The sequence below is a fragment of the Ceratina calcarata genome, unplaced genomic scaffold (assembly GCF_001652005.2).
Source record: "Ceratina calcarata isolate Rehan_Ccalc_2016 unplaced genomic scaffold, ASM165200v1 scaffold39.2, whole genome shotgun sequence".
NCBI lineage: Eukaryota > Metazoa > Arthropoda > Insecta > Hymenoptera > Apidae > Ceratina > Ceratina calcarata.
Genome location: NW_017162322.1, coordinates 713,374 through 733,964, shown reverse-complemented (window position 1 = coordinate 733,964; position 20,591 = coordinate 713,374). Strand labels below are relative to the sequence as shown.

General features: G+C 42.9%; 1 protein-coding gene across 1 annotated transcript in view; it reads left to right on the top strand.

The window, feature by feature from the left end:
* Positions 1 to 7,709: 7,709 nt before the first annotated feature.
* The window catches only part of Myo10A (unconventional myosin 10A), a 39,921-nt gene continuing 27,039 nt past the window's right edge, over positions 7,710 to 20,591 (top strand). Inside the window, exons 1-19 of the mRNA XM_026814662.1 lie at positions 7,710 to 8,737; positions 8,786 to 9,647; positions 9,809 to 9,919; positions 12,416 to 12,504; positions 12,581 to 12,644; positions 12,725 to 12,834; positions 13,011 to 13,295; positions 13,444 to 13,621; positions 13,698 to 13,976; positions 14,158 to 14,487; positions 14,647 to 14,934; positions 15,002 to 15,159; positions 15,228 to 15,605; positions 15,978 to 16,321; positions 16,435 to 17,106; positions 17,187 to 17,458; positions 17,517 to 17,693; positions 17,877 to 18,330; positions 19,351 to 20,141. Of these exons, the coding sequence (XP_026670463.1) occupies positions 7,779 to 8,737; positions 8,786 to 9,647; positions 9,809 to 9,919; positions 12,416 to 12,504; positions 12,581 to 12,644; positions 12,725 to 12,834; positions 13,011 to 13,295; positions 13,444 to 13,621; positions 13,698 to 13,976; positions 14,158 to 14,487; positions 14,647 to 14,934; positions 15,002 to 15,159; positions 15,228 to 15,605; positions 15,978 to 16,321; positions 16,435 to 17,106; positions 17,187 to 17,458; positions 17,517 to 17,693; positions 17,877 to 18,330; positions 19,351 to 20,141 (6,801 nt within the window). The 5' untranslated portion in view covers positions 7,710 to 7,778. The remainder of the gene's footprint in view (positions 8,738 to 8,785; positions 9,648 to 9,808; positions 9,920 to 12,415; positions 12,505 to 12,580; positions 12,645 to 12,724; positions 12,835 to 13,010; positions 13,296 to 13,443; positions 13,622 to 13,697; positions 13,977 to 14,157; positions 14,488 to 14,646; positions 14,935 to 15,001; positions 15,160 to 15,227; positions 15,606 to 15,977; positions 16,322 to 16,434; positions 17,107 to 17,186; positions 17,459 to 17,516; positions 17,694 to 17,876; positions 18,331 to 19,350; positions 20,142 to 20,591) is intronic.

Sequence of the window (20,591 nt, the reverse complement as noted above, 5' to 3'; positions counted from 1 at the left end):
AAAATCATCTCATCTCAAAATCTCCTCACAAAAACCTTTATCTGTCAATTAAAATCGAATCTTGTTTCGAAAGGAATCTCTCGAGAATCTTTATACGAGGAATATATTTTTGCAAAATGTATCGGATAAATAATTATGGATGCTCTCTGAATCGATTTTAAAATGGCGCGTTGCACCGTGACACTCGAGCTACGCCAGGTATTCCTGTCGGTCCGGATGCTGCGAGGCCGAATGCCATTGGACGAGTACCCGGACTCTTGGCTACCCTTTCGCTGCCATAAACACGAGAGGTTTCCGAGCCTCCCGCCTGTGTCACGCGTTGTCGATCGCAGACCAGTTCCTCCTTCGGAGACAAACGGAATTCTCACGAGATACGACGCATATACATGTATATTCTACGAGACGAGCAAAACGTTGTAAGAGACGACCGACGGCTGAAATAAAGATAGCCTCTGATATGCTTCCCGAGGAAATGATGATAGTGATAGGTTCGTAATAGCGTAGAAAAGATTCTCGTTAGAAGAGATAGAATACTTTGAGTCATAGTCGCATCACGTTTATTTATAATGATGCCTGGTGGGAATGTTAATATTCACGTTTCTCTCGAGAGACCAACTGCTTGAATATCAATCGGATTACATAAAATTCGCCCGAGGGTAATTGTCCGTTCTATGTGCAATTAGTGAGCGAGCCGAAATTTTGCAATAAGAACGAGATACAGTTCGATCTAGATACCCGATTAGGCGAAAGTATTCAAGGACAGTGAATCGTGTGACCTCTCGCCAGCGCTGGAGAAAGATACTTGTCCCGTTATTAACATTCATTCATGTCACGCAAAAGAACGCGTTCGAAACGTATTTAGCAACGGGGAAGTAGTTTAACGAACCGCTAACGATGCAACGAGGATTCAATTCCTACATTTATTCAGAGCATGATTAAATTTTATTGAACGATCTGAATATTTTATTTTGGATCCGAAGAAATACTGAAATCGTTGGACGACTAATTAAAATAATTAAGCTATTAAACTTTTCATAAAAAAGTTCAAAGAGTTAATTGCGAATCCTGTTACGCCTGTCGCCTCTGCTGTAGCTCCAATCAGCGAATCGATAAGAGAATCAAGTCTTCGAGGAGCACTTTCACCGAGAATTTTAACTCGCTTTCGTATCTCTCGACGTCCACGCGTGGTGAACCTCTTCCAGTTACAGGCGGACTGCAGACGTTTGTAAGAGTCTGGATTAGTATTTGCGAAATAAATCCACGGCTGCGGAAATTCATTCGAAGCCTGGCGAACATTTTATGTGAAAACACATCTAAACAGGTTCAGTGGAAATTCAATAAATTGAACATGACGCCAATATGTGTAATAAATATAACTGGAATTGCAAATAGAAATCGGACTGACATTTCTTACTAATTTCGTTTGAAACAAATTAAATAGTCTGCCACTGAGCAAACGAAATTTGGACTATTAATTTATAGAAGAAATAAGCTTCAATTTCTAATTGCTTACAGCGATCGCGGAGATAAGTAATCCCTTGCGTGTCTTTTACTTCGATGAAGGAGAGGTGCGATTATGAATTACATAAGATCCTTGTATCACCGTAGTCGAGCTGCTGCTTTCTCTGTCTGACCTCGATACTTGCTCGACGAAACCCTGATTCTCTTAGATTCGTGTGTCTTGAGAGAAGATCTGCCTACAAATACCTGATTTACGTTTTTATATAGCAACCACGTGATAACAAGTGTCAGACGAACAGGATCGATTTACCTCGTAGCATCATGAATTTTTATAATAATGTATTCTAATTGTAAGCAGAGTGAATAAGAAGATTATGTGAAACTTTAAATCCTGAGGAGCACACGTGAAGTGTTACGTCGGGGGAATCAATGAGTTACCTAAGCTTCCCAAGCTATTCAACCGTGCAATTATACTACACCAGCGTAACATTTCTCCCATCAAGCGTTCATTTACTTAAGAGGAATTACATTAATTTTGAAACTGAAGTGCATTCAATTAAGAAGCAATACGATCGATCAACTTTCCAAGTTTCTCAATAGAAATGTGAAAGAATTTCTGTACGTAACGAGGAAATCTATTGTAATAATATTTTGCGACACGTAATTTGTCTTCCCAAGCGATTGGACAACAGCAGAATTATTTCAACGATATGGAAGACAATTTAGTCGCTGTCCTGAAAACTTATTTCACCGTATCGTAGCTGCAACAACGATTTGTCGCTGTAATTTCGTGTCATTACATGCGACTACCGTTTTTCTAATAATTCTAATATCATAAAATCATGAATTAAAAAAGTAAGGGAGAATTTCCCAATGACGTGTGGTAATTCTACTATTTAATTAAAATTACATCTCAATTTGATTATGAAACGAAATATAAAATAAAGGACGCGCCTAATGTTTCGAGTTTCAGAAATACATAGAATATTTCAACGATCACGTTTGGTTTGCAAAATCAATGGAACGCGATCGCGATAGGAGTGATTCATGTGCTCCAGCGGCCAGATGCTTGCGTATCGATCACGCGGATAAATCCTCGAGTAAAAGTACCGCCCGGCGTCCTTCTGCGCTACCCGCGCCGGAATGCGTTTCGCAATTTTATGCTAATTTCGTTAGTCACCCCCGGTCGTCTTCAGCTCTACTGAGGAGGCGAAACTGAGGAACAACAATACACGGGACAATTCGGTCTTTCGTCATTGTTCGCTACCTTCCTCCGATACTTGAAACCTCGTCCGGGACTATTAGCGAGGATCGTTAACCGATTGCATTTTACGGTGGCATTGAAACGTTTACGGCCGAGTGTCGTAGGTGGCAAACGAGTCACGTTATCGGTAACATAAACGAGTATGATTCTAGCACGGTAGTTATTGATGAAAGTAATCACGCGTGTGCAAGTGGAACGAAAGATGTTTTCACGCGCGGATCTGAGGATCAACCAGGATCTTAGATTAGATTAGATTTTAACTGTCAGTAAAATTATAGATTTCAAGTTGGAGTTACAAGCAATTGGTACTTCGAGCTCCTCAAATGTTGCAGTACATTAATTATTCATACAACTTCTTGCGTTGTTTATTACAAATTTTATCAATCAATAATTGTCATCTAAAGATTTAATGATTTTATTATGGACCTTCATTAAAGTTGCATTAATTCAATGAACTTCATAAAAAATTCACATCTGACGAAAGGAAGGAATCATTAATTATTTTGTCTGGCTATTCTTAGCTCATTCTGTCATTGACTCATTCTGTATATCGTTACACGATGCTGACTGTATAAAAATGTCACACATGGCGGCTTATACTTTCTCCTTAACAATAAATAGCATTTCATCTATCGAGAAAGGAGGCACAGCCGATTGTCGTTTCTTAATCGCTCGCGCAAGAGATCATTTTCTTGCGACAGTTCCGCTATTCCTGGAACGCGAAGATCGCTTTCACAAACGGTTGAAAGAAATCCTTTTTTCCCGCTCAAGGTAGCGAATTATGAATCACCTGAACATGCATCAATTTTTTAGTGAACTACACGCAAATACTTTGCGACACTTCCCGTGTTTCTGAACCCAGATGGATATCAACCACGCGAATGATAGACTTATGCGATTTCCGAAGAGGCATTATCAATATTGCAAAATATTGTTCATTATTCTTAGGAGACTTCAAAAAAAAAAAATATTCCAAATTAGTAACCATCAGAGATGGTCCTAAATCTTTAAATAAATTATATAGCCCTGATCGTATAACAAATCGTGCAATAAATCACGATGTGCGTAATGCACGTTTTTAAATATGGGAGATAGATTTGAGAGAAATCCGCGCTCCGGTCGATTGAACAAGAACACAAGGTCGAGTCGAATTGACCACTGCGGAATCCGATGGTTCGTCATCGCCGTGAACACCGTGTCAAACGAGCAATCGCTTCACACTCGCATCACGTCTTCGGATCTAAACGGCACGTACCTAATAGTTTTCCCATCCCGAGGCGAGAGGAGTTCTGAGAGGATCGATTGAATTTTTGAGCTGCTGGCTGCTAACTCTGAGCGCATCCTGTCATCGATACCGGAAGTCGAGTGACACCCGTTGCACGCTTCCTGCTAGCGAGTTATTCTAATCACGCGTGGCGAGTTTGCCGTCGTGCGACGACCGACCAAATCAATAATTGCTAATTTCCAAAGAATCTTAATAGGTTTTAGTGAAATCGACGCCAATTAGATTCTGTTTGACTTGTAATCTGCGTGGATGATTGGCAAACAAATTTCGCTACGTTGATTGGACTAATAAGAGAATCTCACTTATTGCAGCAAGGAAATACCACCAACCCGCAGCTGGCCGTGCAAAATGAGGGTAGCTCGTTTACTTTGGACAGTTATCTAACGCAATCTCAAGATGCACGCCGAGTGGCAAAAGGTGAGTCGGCTCCAATCCTTCATACTAAATTACACCCATTTGTATCGCGCGGCTAAATTTACTTTATAGAAAAACAGCAATCCGTATCCTCTCCGGATGTGTCGTTCGAAAACATACAAGTAATTCCTCTCGCTGTTTTTCATCAAATTTCGCTTATGCTTAGTTTTTATGTACAACGTTTATGATTTGAATTCAAAAAATGCATTGCTCGTTCAATATTCGTATGAATCCATAAGATCTCTGGTCGAATGAGTATCGCGTCAGAGATATTTTTGGAGCAATAAAGAAAGTACTAAAAAATAGTGCCTAGTCTCTCCTATGAAAGACTATTGTTCCCCGTCCCATTGTACGGTTGCACAATGTTTACGTGGTCAGGATCGCTGCGGAGATAGTTGCGTGGTCGGAGTGCAATGATCTGTGTACACGCAACTGCGTCGTCGTACCAGCAACCCCGGCCACTTTCGAATGCCTATGCGCTTCGCGGTTACCGCGTTCGACAACCCGATACCGCCTAGATTACTTTTAAGTCTTATAAACATTAACATTCTCTTAAAAGAGAAATTCCGGGGGTTGGTGGGAGGGAAAAATTGTATGGCAACACCGGTGAAATTTGAAAGCCCGCACGACGCTCAATAATAATCAGAAAAGGAAATGGTGGTGCATTAATTATCGGTGCTGAAGCAACGCGCGTTGCATTACTTCAATTTCCTATATGTAATGCTACCCGGTTACGCTATCCGGCGACGATGCCTTCCTCAATTATTATACACCGGGTTCATTACGCGACTGGATAGTTGCACTGGCTTAAAAGTGAGAACCAATCCACGAGTATCGAATGTACAACGATTTTACATAATTCTTTCACTGTCCAAGCGAAATTTCCGAACTAACTCGCAATGACTTTTCGAAAGGCACGTAACCGATTCCGATAAAATCACTCGTTACAAATTCCGCACACTGTTCCTCCACCACGAACAAATTTAATTACGAAAGGGTCGAAAGCACGATTTTTTTAAAAAAGATTTCGATGAGCGTCTCGCGATAGGGAATAGACTCGTACGAGGCACGGGTCGAACGGTTCTGCGAACACAATCGGTTTTTACCATCGACAGCCGCGAACGGCAAGTCGCTTCTGCAACTCGCCACGGTGGCTAGTTAGAGAATCGCTTCCCGTTCGCCTGTGGCCGCAGCCTATATCCCAGCTAGGCTAGCTCCACGTAGGCGTACGCGTATTTAGCGCGTAATTTATATAAGAAGAGAGGCACGCTTGGTTCCACCCCAAAGCACTTCGATACACTGGCGCCGGCACCTTCTTCGGGCCTCGGTGGAAAGTGGGCGAAGAGCCCCGCCAATTAATAGGACTTCGCAATCGGTTAAACCCACGGGCACTGCGCGTCAGCGTCGTCTTCGGTCATTCGTCGAAAGGGAAACCGAAGGAGCGGTTCCTTGGGAACGGACATTCGTCTAATTACCTCAGTGGACTAATTAAAAACTGTGTACGCCACTGGACGCGGCAATTGTTGCGGAGAAGAGGCGTAGAACTTCCAGTGTTGCATCGAACATCTTCGCGTCCGGATCGCGGAATCCGATTCCACTTCTTCGAAAGTCCCCCTAGACCCAGATAGCACGAGACCAACCCTATCGTCCTCTTATCGTTCGTTTCAGTGTCGTATCTGTCGCGATACGACTGTACCTAAGTTTGACCCCGATTTTTCAAACAAGTAGGACGGATCAAGGATATCTGCGACGTGGAAAGCGGGACCCTGTTTCAAGTGGCCCGGGTTCCTCGTGTGTTTTGTGATGCTCGTCGCGGGATACACCGTGTACGTGAAACTAGCTTGTGAAACGAGTCGAAGGACAGCGAGATCCGGTGGAGAAGGGAGATGAGGACGAGTGTCACGGCGTCGCAGTGTAGTGAATAGGAAATTCCTGGGATGGTTAATGCCAGTGGAACGAACCTCGATTATTCACTTTTGTCCCGCATAATCATATTCGTAGTTTACAAGTGTGGACGTCGATTGAAACACTGATTTTAATTAAGAACGTGTCGACGAATATTCAACGAGGCACGATTTGAAAATAGTGAAGGGATGTCGCAACTTCGGAAGAATCAATTGATCCAGCGAAACTTCTCTCGAGAGAATGGAATGCTAAAGACGGATGAGATTTATGGGTATATAAAGCTGAAGCGTCAAGTTTAGGATTGACGGACGGCTACGTGGAAGTGTTTCCAAAAGGTCCCATAGGAAGAGTCGGACCGTTAACGCATTCTACGCGAGCAGCACGGATTTTTCGAGACTGCTGACCCATTGTGCCCGATAGTAACCGTCTCGGTGGCCTCCTAACTCCCTTTAAGACGAATTTAACATGCGCGACAGTATTCCACCCAGTATTGTCTCAAATCTTCACGGGACGTGTCCAGATTCATCAAACGTGATGAACCTTGAGCATCCGCGTCGCCCAGTAATCTCATTGGCGCTTAAACCACTTTTCAGTGATAAATGATCTTCCGTAGGCATCGTCTCTTTCGAACTGTTCTCCGAACGTGACGAAAAATTCTGATGGGCCGAGATGAATTGCGAGAGGAAATACGTGAATAATTCTTCGGTTTCGAGAGGATACGCTCGAATCGTTGGGATAACGATGATGATGATGATGATGATGATGATGGCATAGGCTGGGAGCAAGGTCACTGACATGTCTGGTTTTGACTAGCAAGAGAGACAAGTTTACGAGCCGGGTCATGTTTGCCCAAGCTTTCTGCAAATAGAAAGAGTATTCATGCCCGGAGGGGTCTTAACTGTCTGTTAACCTTGAACCCCGGGCCGTTTTGCATTTTCAATAAAGAACTTTCAAATATCTCACCGTTGAGAAATCTCTGAATGATAAAGAGCCGCGCATAATACCTCGATACGTGTTAGCCATCGACGGTGTAGCGTTCAGTTACAGGTTAGACGAGAAACGGTGTAACTGCCTAATAAAGCTCGCGATTAGTGCCGATAACAAGGTCAGGTCTAAGCGAATTCCTGGTACACGCCCGGTGTTAATTGACGTTAAACTGGCACACGGTTAAAACTCGAGCCGGGGTTACATTCGCCTCGCGATGGTCTGCTTGTGATTTAAATGACGTTACCGTTAGCGCGGTTCATAAAAATGTGCTCGCTCGTGCACGCCCTGGGAACATTTTCAAACGTCGAACGTACCGGCCTATTGCCCGTGATAGAAAGTGGAAAACTGGATGACTCACAAGGCTTTCCACGCTAACCAATCCCGTAACACACATAAATACCCGAGTGGAAAATTGACAATTTGCTTTTTGAAAATGTCGATCGAAACTGAACGGTGATCAAGATGGACTGCAGCAAGAGAGTCGAGCGCAGGTCTACGCGATCGTCGACCTCGGGGAATCGGTTTTCGTCACGAAACACGCGCTCGGAAGCTTTCTACGCCAGCACGGAACCGTTATCCGTTCGACGCGCATTGCATAATTCCGCCGGCCCAGACCCAGATACAAATTCCGCTCCGAATTCCAAAGGATCCGCGGAACGCGTCGTTAGAAGGCGTCAGACTTCCGTCCGCCGGGGTCTGGACCAGCCGGGAGGCGATAGGACCGCGGAAAGTGCGAAGCAAAACAAGCCGACGAACCAAGAAGCGTTACACACCGTGCCGAGGGATGTGACTGTGTCCCGAAGAGAGATCCTACGTAGATACAGCAAAGAGAAGGAAGATAAGGAAAACCCGGCGAGGTTTTCCGAGACGTTGCGTCACCGTTGGAAGAGACCGGAAATGGATAAGGATCAACATGAAAGACCAAGGACTTTGCCTTCCATCGCGAAGAAGTCGATTAAGGAACTGGGGAAGGGTCAATCGACGCAGACGGCTCGTAGGGTCTCCAGGCAAGACATATTACGTAGACGCGCGAGCGTGGACGTTCCAGTCTCTCGAGGAAGAGGTCGCGGCGAGGAGAAGGTAGAAAGTTCAGAGGCGAAAGGCCCTGGCACCGTGAAATCCTCCTCCGTTTTCCCGAGGAGGCACCCTGGGTGGGGCAAAGAGGACGAGAGAGAGTCCAGGTCTGTCTGCGATCTCCTGGCAGTCACCAGCAAACTACAGGACATCACTCGCGGCCTCGTGCCGAGACCGTCGACCCTGCCTAAGATAATACACGCGTCCAGGTCGAGTAAAGAGGATTGGGTCAGTCACAGGCTGACCAAGGACGCGGTCAGGAAAGAGCCACCTGTTTATGGCAGGATACGCAGAAGAAAGACTTCGTTGCCTGCCAATACCAGCACTGTCAAGGGTTCTTCGTCGTCGTTGAATACTTTGACCAGGTACCCGAAACCTGGCAGCCTTCGCGTCAGGGAAAGGGCCGTGGATGTGGAGTTCAGGACTACTACGAGACACCTTCGCGACCCGGTGCCTGATACGCCGTACTGCTCGGCAACCCTGCCGCTTGTTGAAATGAGAACCAACCCCCACAAGAATGCCGTATACGCTAAAGTGTCACGGAAAGCGTATAAAGATTCACAGAGGTGTGACACTAATAAGATCGAATCGCAAAACGATAGTAGAAACGAGAACGAGACAGATGCTAGTCAGAGGACCATGTCGCGCAGGAGGATCATCGAGAATACGAAAGACTCTTATGGAGAGGAGGTAGATTCTATCGAAATTCAGTCGGAATTTCAGTCAGAGAGTCAATCGTATCAGGGCAAGGACTTCGACGTTCAAACGAAGAAGGGTTTGAACGAGGTTAATGAAGCTAACGTGGGTGGCGTACGTGGGATCGACAGGCGCGAATCTCGATCCAGCACTCGAGCCAAATCAAAGGAGTTAACTAAGACGAGATCGAAGTCTCAGAGCAGGTTGATCGAAAACTTTCGCTCGACGCAGCGAGACACCAGGTTGGCGACCACTCTTCCCAGTTATGTGAAAAGTTCGAGAAAGTGCACCACCGAGAGTCCATCGGGCAGCAGAAAATCGCCGAAAGAGACTGACAAGGGGGTTTCATCTTCGAAACAGAATAAAGAGAGGTCGAATTACGTGAAAAAGTCAACGAGCCACGTCAGGGCGTACAGCGACGCGATCAGTTGTCGCTCCAACTCGCCGGTAACCTCGTCGATTTTCGGGTTCTGTACCGGGAAGAGAAAAGTGCAATCATCCACTAACAGTGCTACGAAAGTCGATTCCATCTCCACTTGCCCGACGTGGAACGTGAAAACGGTTAGAGATACAAAATTCTTGCGTTTCTCGTTTTGAACTGTGCAAAAGGGAATCGTTCAGAATTTAATTCGTTATGCAGAAGTATTTGAAACATCAGAGTGCGAATTGTATTGAGATCGGTGAAAATGTTTGTTCATGAAAGAATCGTGTTTTGCTTGCAGGGTGAATTGGTGTGGTTCGACCCTGGTGTCGGCCACGTGCTACCGGGAGAAGTTTTGGAATACCACAGAGCGGCGAACGTACTCTCGGTCCAGGCAGTGATCGCCGGCAAGGTATGAAACCGATCTAAACAGAAACCTAACTCTGAATGAACGCGAGCAAGATCGAGTCATAAATTATATTCGAATCGACCGGATCAGTTATGCAAGAACTATGACACAACCTCGGTTATGATGCATGAAACAAGGAACGCGTTCTATCGCCGCGTTTAACGAAACAACGATCATTATCGTTTCTCCTCTTCAAAATCGCATACCTATTTACCGCTCATCCGACAATGAAACTACGATTTCTCTACTATTATCTCGAAGGGAGTAGATAGGTCCACGCGCGTGTTGGAACGCTAGCTAGTCAACAATGCGAGTTGGCTACTTCGAGGCCAAGGAACAACCGGTTATTCTGCATTTCCTTAAAGCGAGACTACCCGCTTCGGGCGGTCGGTCGACGTTCTTACCGTGTTCCATTGACTTTTTTGCCAGGGTAATTTGGCGCGGCAACAATGGCGAAGTTGCCTATTACAACCGCCAACCTACATTACATGATTGATGAGTGGAAATATTATCTTAATCCAATATTAGAAGAACCCGTCCCGAATTCCTCGGCCATAAACCAACTGTAAAAATATTGATTCTTCACATTAAATATTTCCCGACCAATAATGCTAGATCACTCTAACTCCAATCGTATGAAACTCGTTCACAAGCTTTATTAACATCGTCAAGTGATCACCTACAATAGTCCGTGCAAAATATTCGTAGGTAAACACGAACAACGTCGATCGAGCAATGGCTATGTGGAACAGCCTTGTATCTCGTTTGTCGCGGTAGGAAAAGGAACGAGTAGTATTATAGTGGTAACTGGAAACGAGATTTCCGTAGCGGCTAACGGGGTACGCGTCTAGTCAAATGCGTTGCTAGAAAGTCGAGGGAATGCCTCGCATAGTTGGCGAAATACCGCGAAATGCTTCCGCGAAAGTGGCCTGCAGACCACCGCGGAAAATTACATCCACCGGCTGATACGAACCGAGTATCGATACCCGCGTGAAAGTGCATATCGAAAACGGGTAGACCGCACGCCGGTTGCAACACTATCCTGCACTTTCAAGCTCCAAGGACACGCGTGTCTTGCCACTAATCGCGTCCGCGAGCAGTTTTTCTCCCATTAAAGAGACATCAGTAATTTTTATTATAGACAAATTTTTAGAAATATAGAAAAAAATTATTACTTCATTCATTAATTGGTTTTGGTAATACGAAATGGATGTGCAGGATAATTGAATGACTTCGCAAATGGTTCCTTGGCCGCGAGGGAAATTCATAACAAGTCAGACGTTACGTCAGGTCACAGTGCGTTAGACTGATTACTATGCGATTACGGAGCATCTTCTAAAAAAAAAATACAATGTCAACGTAATTTCGTTCGATTCGCTCACGGTTTTATTATGAACGCGAATCGAACCGCGGTTAACGGCTCGCTATCGATTATTCTCCCGCGTATTGTATTCGATTTCTCGATTGCATGGAGTCTAGTTCAACGGTGTCCCATTATAGGCGATTCACACAAGCGTAGAAATAAGAAACAATTATTACGAAAATATATTATTAAATAAATGTGAAGAGGTAAACGATCTCTCGATTTCTTCCAGCATTAAACGAGATTTAAATCATCTCGAAAAGTCTTCACAATATGAATTTGAGAATTGATTATAATTGTTCTAACGGGATTTCTATTACGTACACAATAACGTTTTCGTGTACCCGTAATCGTAACAGGCGACGCCAATGGGATTGCAAACTCAAGCAACCCGGTATCCGGTTAAGTCTCACGTGAGTGGCTTTCGCGACTTATGTGAATTCGCGCGAATCTTCCTTTTTTATCGTGCATTCTCTCCGGAGATCGGGTCGCAACCGTCGAGAAAATCGGACAAAAACTGTCTGGAGAAAAGGCAGCGCTTGCCTCTGACATAATTAATCGGGACGACCAACTTTGGGAAGCGAACCTTGACCAGTGAACCTATGAAGAAATGATCGACCATCAGAAATCACTAACTATTAATTAATAAAACAACTATAAACTATAATCTTACGATATAAATAGATAGAGAGAGAGGCAAGGATCGCCACCTCTCTCTCTAGACGCAGTGAATTCGGTTTTGCCTCGAATCGGGCAGCGACCCGAACAGGTGTGCGACTTCAGAAATTTTCCACGGGCCCGTCATGGTGCGAGGTTCCTGTTCAAAAGTCAAGGTCGCGCGCGGAGGAAAGTGGTGTCCTCAAGGACAAGGTTGTGTGTCTGTGTGCGTCAGGGCAAGATTACCAAACGACAAGCGATTTGAAATCGACTTTCCATAATCAGAATCTTAATACAGATTAATTTGAACCTTAAGTACCAAAATAGTTTCAATAGTTCCACTCTGTCATACGATGTGAGAAAATTATAGTTTTGAAAGAAAAGAGAATAACACAAATTAGATTATAAAATATTCTAATCCATTTTAAATAAAAGAATAATTCCAATATTTGGATTACAATTTTCATTTAACTTTTCAGCCTCAAATCTTCACCCTCACAAATCTAAGCGGGGTGAAGCCAAGGCAGGATCTCGGGCAAAATGGAGTGGAGGATATGATTCAGTTAACGTGAGCTACTACAATCTAAATATTCTCTGTATATAAATTAAAATTGCATTAGCTTGAAGTTCCATTAACATTGCAGCGACCTGAATGAAGCTTCGTTATTATGGAACTTAAAGATCCGATACGACAAGGAATTAATATATGTACGTTTTTTAATATCATCTCTTTCTTGAAATTAAGGATTGTTTTAATTCAATTTGTATTTGTTATTTATTAATGACAGACTTACACGGGAAGCATATTGGTCGCGGTCAATCCTTATAAAATGTTCGACATTTACGGCCTGGACCAGGTAAAGCTTTACGAAGGACGAATACTCGGCACGCTGCCACCGTGAGTTTAATTTATCTCATACATCTTTTTAAGAGAAATAATTTATACTCAACGACGAAGTCATGTGGCAAACAAATCTGAACTATAATTTCACATAATTTATCATATGATAAATATGAGCCTCTCTGTAATAAATTGTTCTCCATATTTATTATTACTTTAATTGTGATTTGCAGTCACCTATTCGCGGTGGGCTCTTCGGCCTACAGCCAAGTGACTGCGGCGAACAACGCCAGCGCGAATCAGGTGGTGGTTATTTCCGGTGAATCCGGTTCGGGTAAAACGGAATCGACGAAACTCGTAATGCAGTATCTGGCCGCCGTTAATCGGGCGCCGAACAACCTCGTCACCGAGCAAATCCTCGAGGCGACGCCACTGTTGGAAAGTTTCGGGAACGCGAAAACGCCCAGGAACGATAATAGTAGTCGTTTCGGAAAGTACTTGGAAGTTTACTTCAGAGAGTAAGTAACAAAACGTTCGATAAAGATTTTTTCATTCGAGCTTAAGATTAAATGATTTATAGTTTCATTTTGAATAAAAAAATCCGCGGTTTATTGATAATAAAGATGGTATCAGAGCAGAAATTATGATTCGAATTATTGCTTTCAGTGGAGTAATCGTAGGAGGAAGAATAACTCAATATCTTTTAGAAAAAAGTAGAATAGTGACGCAAGCATCTGAAGAAAGGAATTACCATGTCTTCTATGAACTCTTGGCTGGTTTGGATCAGCAACTCAGGGACAAATACGGATTACTAACACCAGATAAATACTTTTACCTAAACCAGGTCACTAAAACTCCTACAATCATCTCTAAAATGTTGTTAAATGTGAAAAGATTAAATTACGATTTTAAATTCACAGGGTGGTAACTGTGAAATTGATGGGAAAAGCGATACTCAAGATTTCAAAGCACTCCTATCAGCGATGCAGGTGCTGGGATTCACGTCCGAGGAACAGGACACCATTTTCAAGATTCTCGCAAGTGTCCTACACCTTGGGAACGTGTACTTCCACCGGAAGCAGATGAGACACGGCCAAGAAGGCGTGGAGGTCGGTTCTGACGCCGAGATTCGTTGGGCGGCTCATCTGCTTCAAGTAAACTCCGACGGGATTATCAGAGCGCTCACTACCAAAACGACGGTGAGTTACATTAATCATAAAATAAAAACTAAATATATCCTGCGGTTCAGATTGCGGATTTTTCTTATATAAAAATATAATACTTCATATTTAATATAAAAATCTGCAGTCTTGTTGATGATTTATTGGATAAGAAGTTAGATTTGTGATTTGCGTTTAAGATAGTCACGTTTGGTCGCAGGAAGCCCGGAACGAGAGAGTTTTCACGGCGTTGAACATCGACCAGGCGCTGGACGCCAGGGACGCGTTCGCCAAGGCTCTGTATAGTTCCTTGTTCTCCTGGCTAGTAGCACGCGTCAACCACATCGTCTACAAAGGGACGAAGCAGACGGCGGCGATTTCGATACTCGATATATTCGGGTTCGAGAACTTCACCGAGAACAGCCTCGAACAATTGTGCATCAACTACGCGAACGAGAATCTGCATTTCTATTTCAACAAGCACATATTCAAGCTGGAACAGCAGGAGTACGCGAAGGAAAAAATAGACTGGACGACTATTAATTATACCGTGAGTGAAAGTTTAGATTAAGCGGTTCGATTAACTTTCATATAAGTAAATCGCCTTTCCTGTACCAGAGTTCAACATCCTTCATTTAATTTCTTATAAACGAATCATAATTACAAATCTTGTCTTTAAATTTTAATAGAGTTTCTGTTCGATAAATAGGATAATTTACCGGTGATACATCTAATCGCTAAAAAGCCAGTTGGCATTCTCCACCTTCTGGACGACGAGAGCAATTTTCCCAAAGCGACGGACTTGTCCTTCCTAGAGAAGTGCCACTATAATCACGCGTTGAGCGAACTCTATTCAAGACCGAGGATGAACTCTGCTGAGTTCGCTATTAAACACTACGCTGGCCAAGTTTGGTACAACGTCGATGGATTCTTGGATAAAAATAGAGACACGCTCCGATCGGACGTGGTGGAATTATTAATAAGCAGCAAGATACCCGTAAGTGCCGCTTTAATTAGAGTCAGCCAGCTTGTACGATTTTTAATTGGCTGTCTATTGCCTTTAGATGGTCAGCAAGATGTTCCAACATGTAAGGACGACGCATGAAGCCAACAAAACTATGAACAAACCTAATGGGAGATTCGTAACTATGAAACCGAGAACGCCGACTGTGTCTGCTCGGTTTCACGATAGTCTGCAACAACTTCTGGACTCCATGTCTCAGTAAGATATATCAAACTCGACCGAGAGTCCGAATTAAAATCATTTTTATTAACTATCTATCGATTCAGGTGTAACCCGTGGTTCGTACGGTGTATAAAACCTAATACGGAGAAAGCGCCGATGAAATTCGACATGCCCTGCGTGCTGGAGCAACTGCGTTACACAGGAATGCTCGAGACGATACGTATACGAAAAACCGGTTACCCAGTGAGACTTCTATTCGGCCACTTTGTAGACCGATACAGATATTTGGTTTCCACGCATCTGCCCCGCGGAGCCCCAAACAAGGAGCTCTGCCGCATAATTTTGGACAAAGCTGCACCGAAAGAGGCCCAGTCTCAATACCAACTCGGGCTTACTAGGGTTTTCTTAAGAGAATCGTTGGAAAGGACTCTGGAATACAATAGAGCCCTGATTTTGGAAAGGGCTGCCATAACTGTTCAAAGGTACCATAAGAAATCGAATTTTTATAGCCGTACAAATAACACAATCCTATTAGTCTATCAATGCACTATAACAATTAAGTTCTTATTCCCAGCTCGAATTAAGAAACCATTCAATGCAGAATTGTTCCTGTTGGTGTTTGATTAAACATATTTATTATATTAAATATTAACAGAGTAAAAACTACATACTACTTCTATAACGTGTTGAATACATGAAAGAATACTTGAAAGAACAAAAGACTGACTCAGTATATCTTCCACACACATACATCGTCTATACACGCGAGCGATTCAAATGTGCGACAAATACTCATTAGTTCCCACGGCCGAACAACGGACTAATTATCTATTTGAAATGAACGAAAACTACAGGTACACCAGAGGGTTCCTCGCCAGGAGAAGGTTCCTAAATATCTCGCGGAGCACGGTGCTGATTCAGGCGGTTTATCGCGGGTATCGCAAGAGGAAGAAGTACAACGCGTTGAAGAGGGGCGTTCTTATGGCACAGAAATTATACCGCGGTAAAAAGCAGCGTGAGAAGTTCAAGGTGTTGAAAGAGGAGATGGCGAAGAGAGCGGAGATCGAGCGAGCCAGTAAGGAACGCGCCAAAGCGAAACAACAGAGGGAGGAGCAGGAGAGAACTTCTAGAGCCGTCGCCGGCGTCAATCACTTGGAAATTCCTGCTGAACTGGCTTTTATTTACAGCAAACTCGACGGTAATTAATAATTTTATATTAATATAGAATATAGTTTCTCATAATTCAAATTCTTTTGTGGTGTTATAAATATTTTGAGGTCAAACTTGAGATTGTTGACATTATTTTTACAGACTGGCAGCCCACTCATTCAGAGAGGAACCTCTTGAAAGTAGTAGGACAAGTGATACCCATGCATCAGAATTATAGCTTACCGAACGATATCGATCAATACCAGTTCTCCAAGTTCACCAACATTTACTTCAAGAGTCACATTTTTGGCATGAAACGGGAGCCCATAAAGACACCATTTTTGGCAAAAGCCCGGGACCAAGATTATACAGACTCGTTGATGATCTTCAAAATGATTCTACGCTTTATGAACGAGAATAACTTGAGCGGTAAACGGGAACAAGCGTTAGGCGATTACATAGTGAACAAAGGAATTGTTAATGAGAAACTGAGGGACGAAATCCTGTGCCAACTTGCGAATCAAACGTGGAAGAACGAAAACGATGCTAATAAGGAGAGAGGATGGCTGCTGTTGTCAAATTGTCTGTCAGCGTTTCAACCTAGTGCGACTCTGTTTAAATATATTTTGAAATTTGTGTCTGACCACGCATACGATGGTTACAAGGCGTACTGTCAGAGGAAACTCCTGCAAGGGGAGAGAACTATATACCGAATTATGAACAGTAATCAGCAAATTGTTCATCATATTCCAAGGAATTATCCTCCCTGTGTTTTGGAATGGAGAGCTAATAGGAATCGTGTCAACATGGCTCTGAGCGTGGGATTCTATGACGGTAAATTAAAGGAATAAGACGAAACAAATTGTGAAAGGATTGATATAAGAAGTACAACTGGATCTGTTAATTAATTTCAGGCGAGACAGTCACCTGCACGGTGGACTCTTGGACGACGTGCGAAGAACTGGCCAATTTAGCCGTTCACAATCACGGGGTGGACAATGCCGGATGGACCATCACTCTGTGGAACCAATTGGAAGGTCCCGACGCGATCGTTACGGAAACCAACGGATTCGATTACGTTTTAGATTTGATCTCTGAGATGGAACTTGCGCCGGCGTTCCCAGCTGCAAAACACATGTTCTTGGAGCAGCGAAAGAACAGTTATCCGCCGATCAAAAAGAGAGAAGTGAGTATACTAATTAATATTATCGCGGTTGATTGATGTAATAAAATAATTCTGTTAGCATGCACAGATAATTCGAGAGCTGGAGCAGGAAATAGAGCCACCGGTTCTAAAAACGTTCCAACCGCTCGAAAGAAAACCAGTACCGAAGATTATGGATAAACCTGTCGAGCCGGAAATCCAATCACCGAGGAGACCGGCCGTTCCACCGCCGCAGCCGCCAGTGGCAAAGCCATCGGTGAGTAATTTACATTAAAATTACTACAAGATATACACATTGTATTCGTAAAAAATGTTACTTTGAATATCAATCAGGAATGCTTGCTAAATTTTAAATACTTATCAAGAGTGTTGCAAGACATGAATTCAATATCACTTAAGATTAATTAGTATCGGTGAGAATTATTAATTATTTCCTTAGGTGAGGAAACAGTCTCACGAAGCGATGCTAGAAACCACGGCGGACACCGGGCTGTCTCGGAAATCAGCCCTGAACGACAGATACTTCGAAAAGGAAAAACAACGCAGTCGTAGTTTGGACAATTTACTTCAACCGGAAGTGGTCCCATCTCCGGTGAAGCTAGCAAATCTGGGATTGTCTTCGTCGAAGTTAAACGAACGGTATCACAGCTTGGAAAGGATTGGCGAGACTTCGGCCGTTAGTAACGTAGAGTACATGACCAGGAACGAGATTGCGCAAGAAAGGAAGTACAGTAGAATAACTCGAACGACAGAACCGAATATAGAGGAAGAAGATTTAACTATTGATTTCGAGTACCCGGATATTCAATCGGTCAGTCAGACCGGACGATCTGAAGACGACAAGAGCAGTTACATCAGGTCGCAGACTAGATTCGTCAAGTCTCAGTATCCCGGTGAGTCTTATAATAATAGTCTTATATAAATAGATTTAAACGATTACAAAAAAGAAATGAATACATAAGATGTAATCGTTGCTTATACAAAATTATACAAGACATAAAAAATTAATGCATATCACAGCTCCCAATTGAAATGGATTTTTTAATTAATTCTCATAAATGTGTTACCTTGAATAATAATTTGCTTATAAAAGTTTTACAAACAATCAGGAATGCTTGCTAAATTTTAAATACTTATCAAGAGTGTTGCAAGACATGAATTCAATATCACTTAAGATTAATTAAATTTGTATCGGTGAGAATTATTAATTATTTCCTTAGGTGAGGAAACAGTCTCACGAAGCGATGCTAGAAACCACGGCGGACACCGGGCTGTCTCGGAAATCAGCCCTGAACGACAGATACTTCGAAAAGGAAAAACAACGCAGTCGTAGTTTGGACAATTTACTTCAACCGGAAGTGGTCCCATCTCCGGTGAAGCTAGCAAATCTGGGATTGTCTTCGTCGAAGTTAAACGAACGGTATCACAGCTTGGAAAGGATTGGCGAGACTTCGGCCGTTAGTAACGTAGAGTACATGACCAGGAACGAGATTGCGCAAGAAAGGAAGTACAGTAGAATAACTCGAACGACAGAACCGAATATAGAGGAAGAAGATTTAACTATTGATTTCGAGTACCCGGATATTCAATCGGTCAGTCAGACCGGACGATCTGAAGACGACAAGAGCAGTTACATCAGGTCGCAGACTAGATTCGTCAAGTCTCAGTATCCCGGTGAGTCTTATAATAATAGTCTTATATAAATAGATTTAAACGATTACAAAAAAGAAATGAATACATAAGATGTAATCGTTGCTTATACAAAATTATACAAGACATAAAAAATTAATGCATATCACAGCTCCCAATTGAAATGGATTTTTTAATTAATTCTCATAAATGTGTTACCTTGAATAATAATTTGCTTATAAAAGTTTTACAAAACATAAATTATTTTTTTTTTTAATTTGAAGGTAAACGAGCTCCGCCAGGCAGTCAGTCGAGCCGTGCGTACATCGAAAAGAGCGAATACGGTGTGAAATCGTCTGCCATGTCCGACACGAGCGAGGCTCCATCCCTGGCGTCGCACGTAAGGCGAGTCAGGGTGCCTAGTCAAGCCTCGGATGTGGACCAATTCTTGGACGAACTGTTTATGCCAGTTTTGGACGGGAATTTGGACGAGCTCTCCGACGCCAGGAGTTTGGCGGCTAGTATCAAAGGATCGAAGGGTGACCGAACCCAAAATGCTATAATTCTCGAAGACTTAGAAAGGAGGTTTAACAATCGAGAAACAGGGATTGAAACGATGCAAGACTTCATCGGATCGATGATGAACGCAGATGGGACAGAGATTACAGCCAGAGAATTGTCCGAGAAGATCAAGGGTGGTGGGAACATGGATATACCGAATCAGAATACAAGCTTTAACTTTGGTGCCATTACGCCGGGGATGATGTCACCCCCGATGATGATGCCGATGTTCAGTCCACCGCAACAAGTGCCCTCGCCTCAGAGTTCGAGTATGAACATGAACCCCGGGTTCATGCCCATACCAATTTATAGCATGCAAGGACTCAACCTCCCTCAATACCCGAATTCACCGCCTAACCAGAGTAACGACATGATGGCCTATCAACAAAACCTGCAGCGAGCTTTCCTTCAAAGCGCCATGGCTCAGAACATTCAGATTCAGCAACAATTATTAGCACAGAACCAGGCGCTTCAACAGCTGCTCGTGCAGAGCCCTCAAAATTCGTCGCAGCCGGTGAGAAATAATTTAAGAAATAATTAATGAGATGACTATGGAACTTAAGTATTCTATAATAATTATTTTCTGGGACCATGTATGCGATTATGCTGACATTGCACGATAAAAGTAATTAAATGTACGTACGTTGAAGTAAAAAATAATTAGAATTATATTTCTTTGAATTAGGACTAAATTGACCTCTCAGAAGTCTCAGAGAATAGTCGTACAGTGTTTCGCACACAATTGATCACTATACACTGTGTAAAGACGAGCCACACTATGATTAAATACACAGGGTAAATCAATAAATATTCACTAGTTTAATTCAAAGATACTTTCTATACACTTAAAATAAAACCAATTTTAATATATCCGTGTATTTTATTAAGGATGTATTGGCTATACAGTCAATACCAAAAGTTGATGTGCCTTAGAAAAACGCATTTCCTATAATTAAAAATAGTG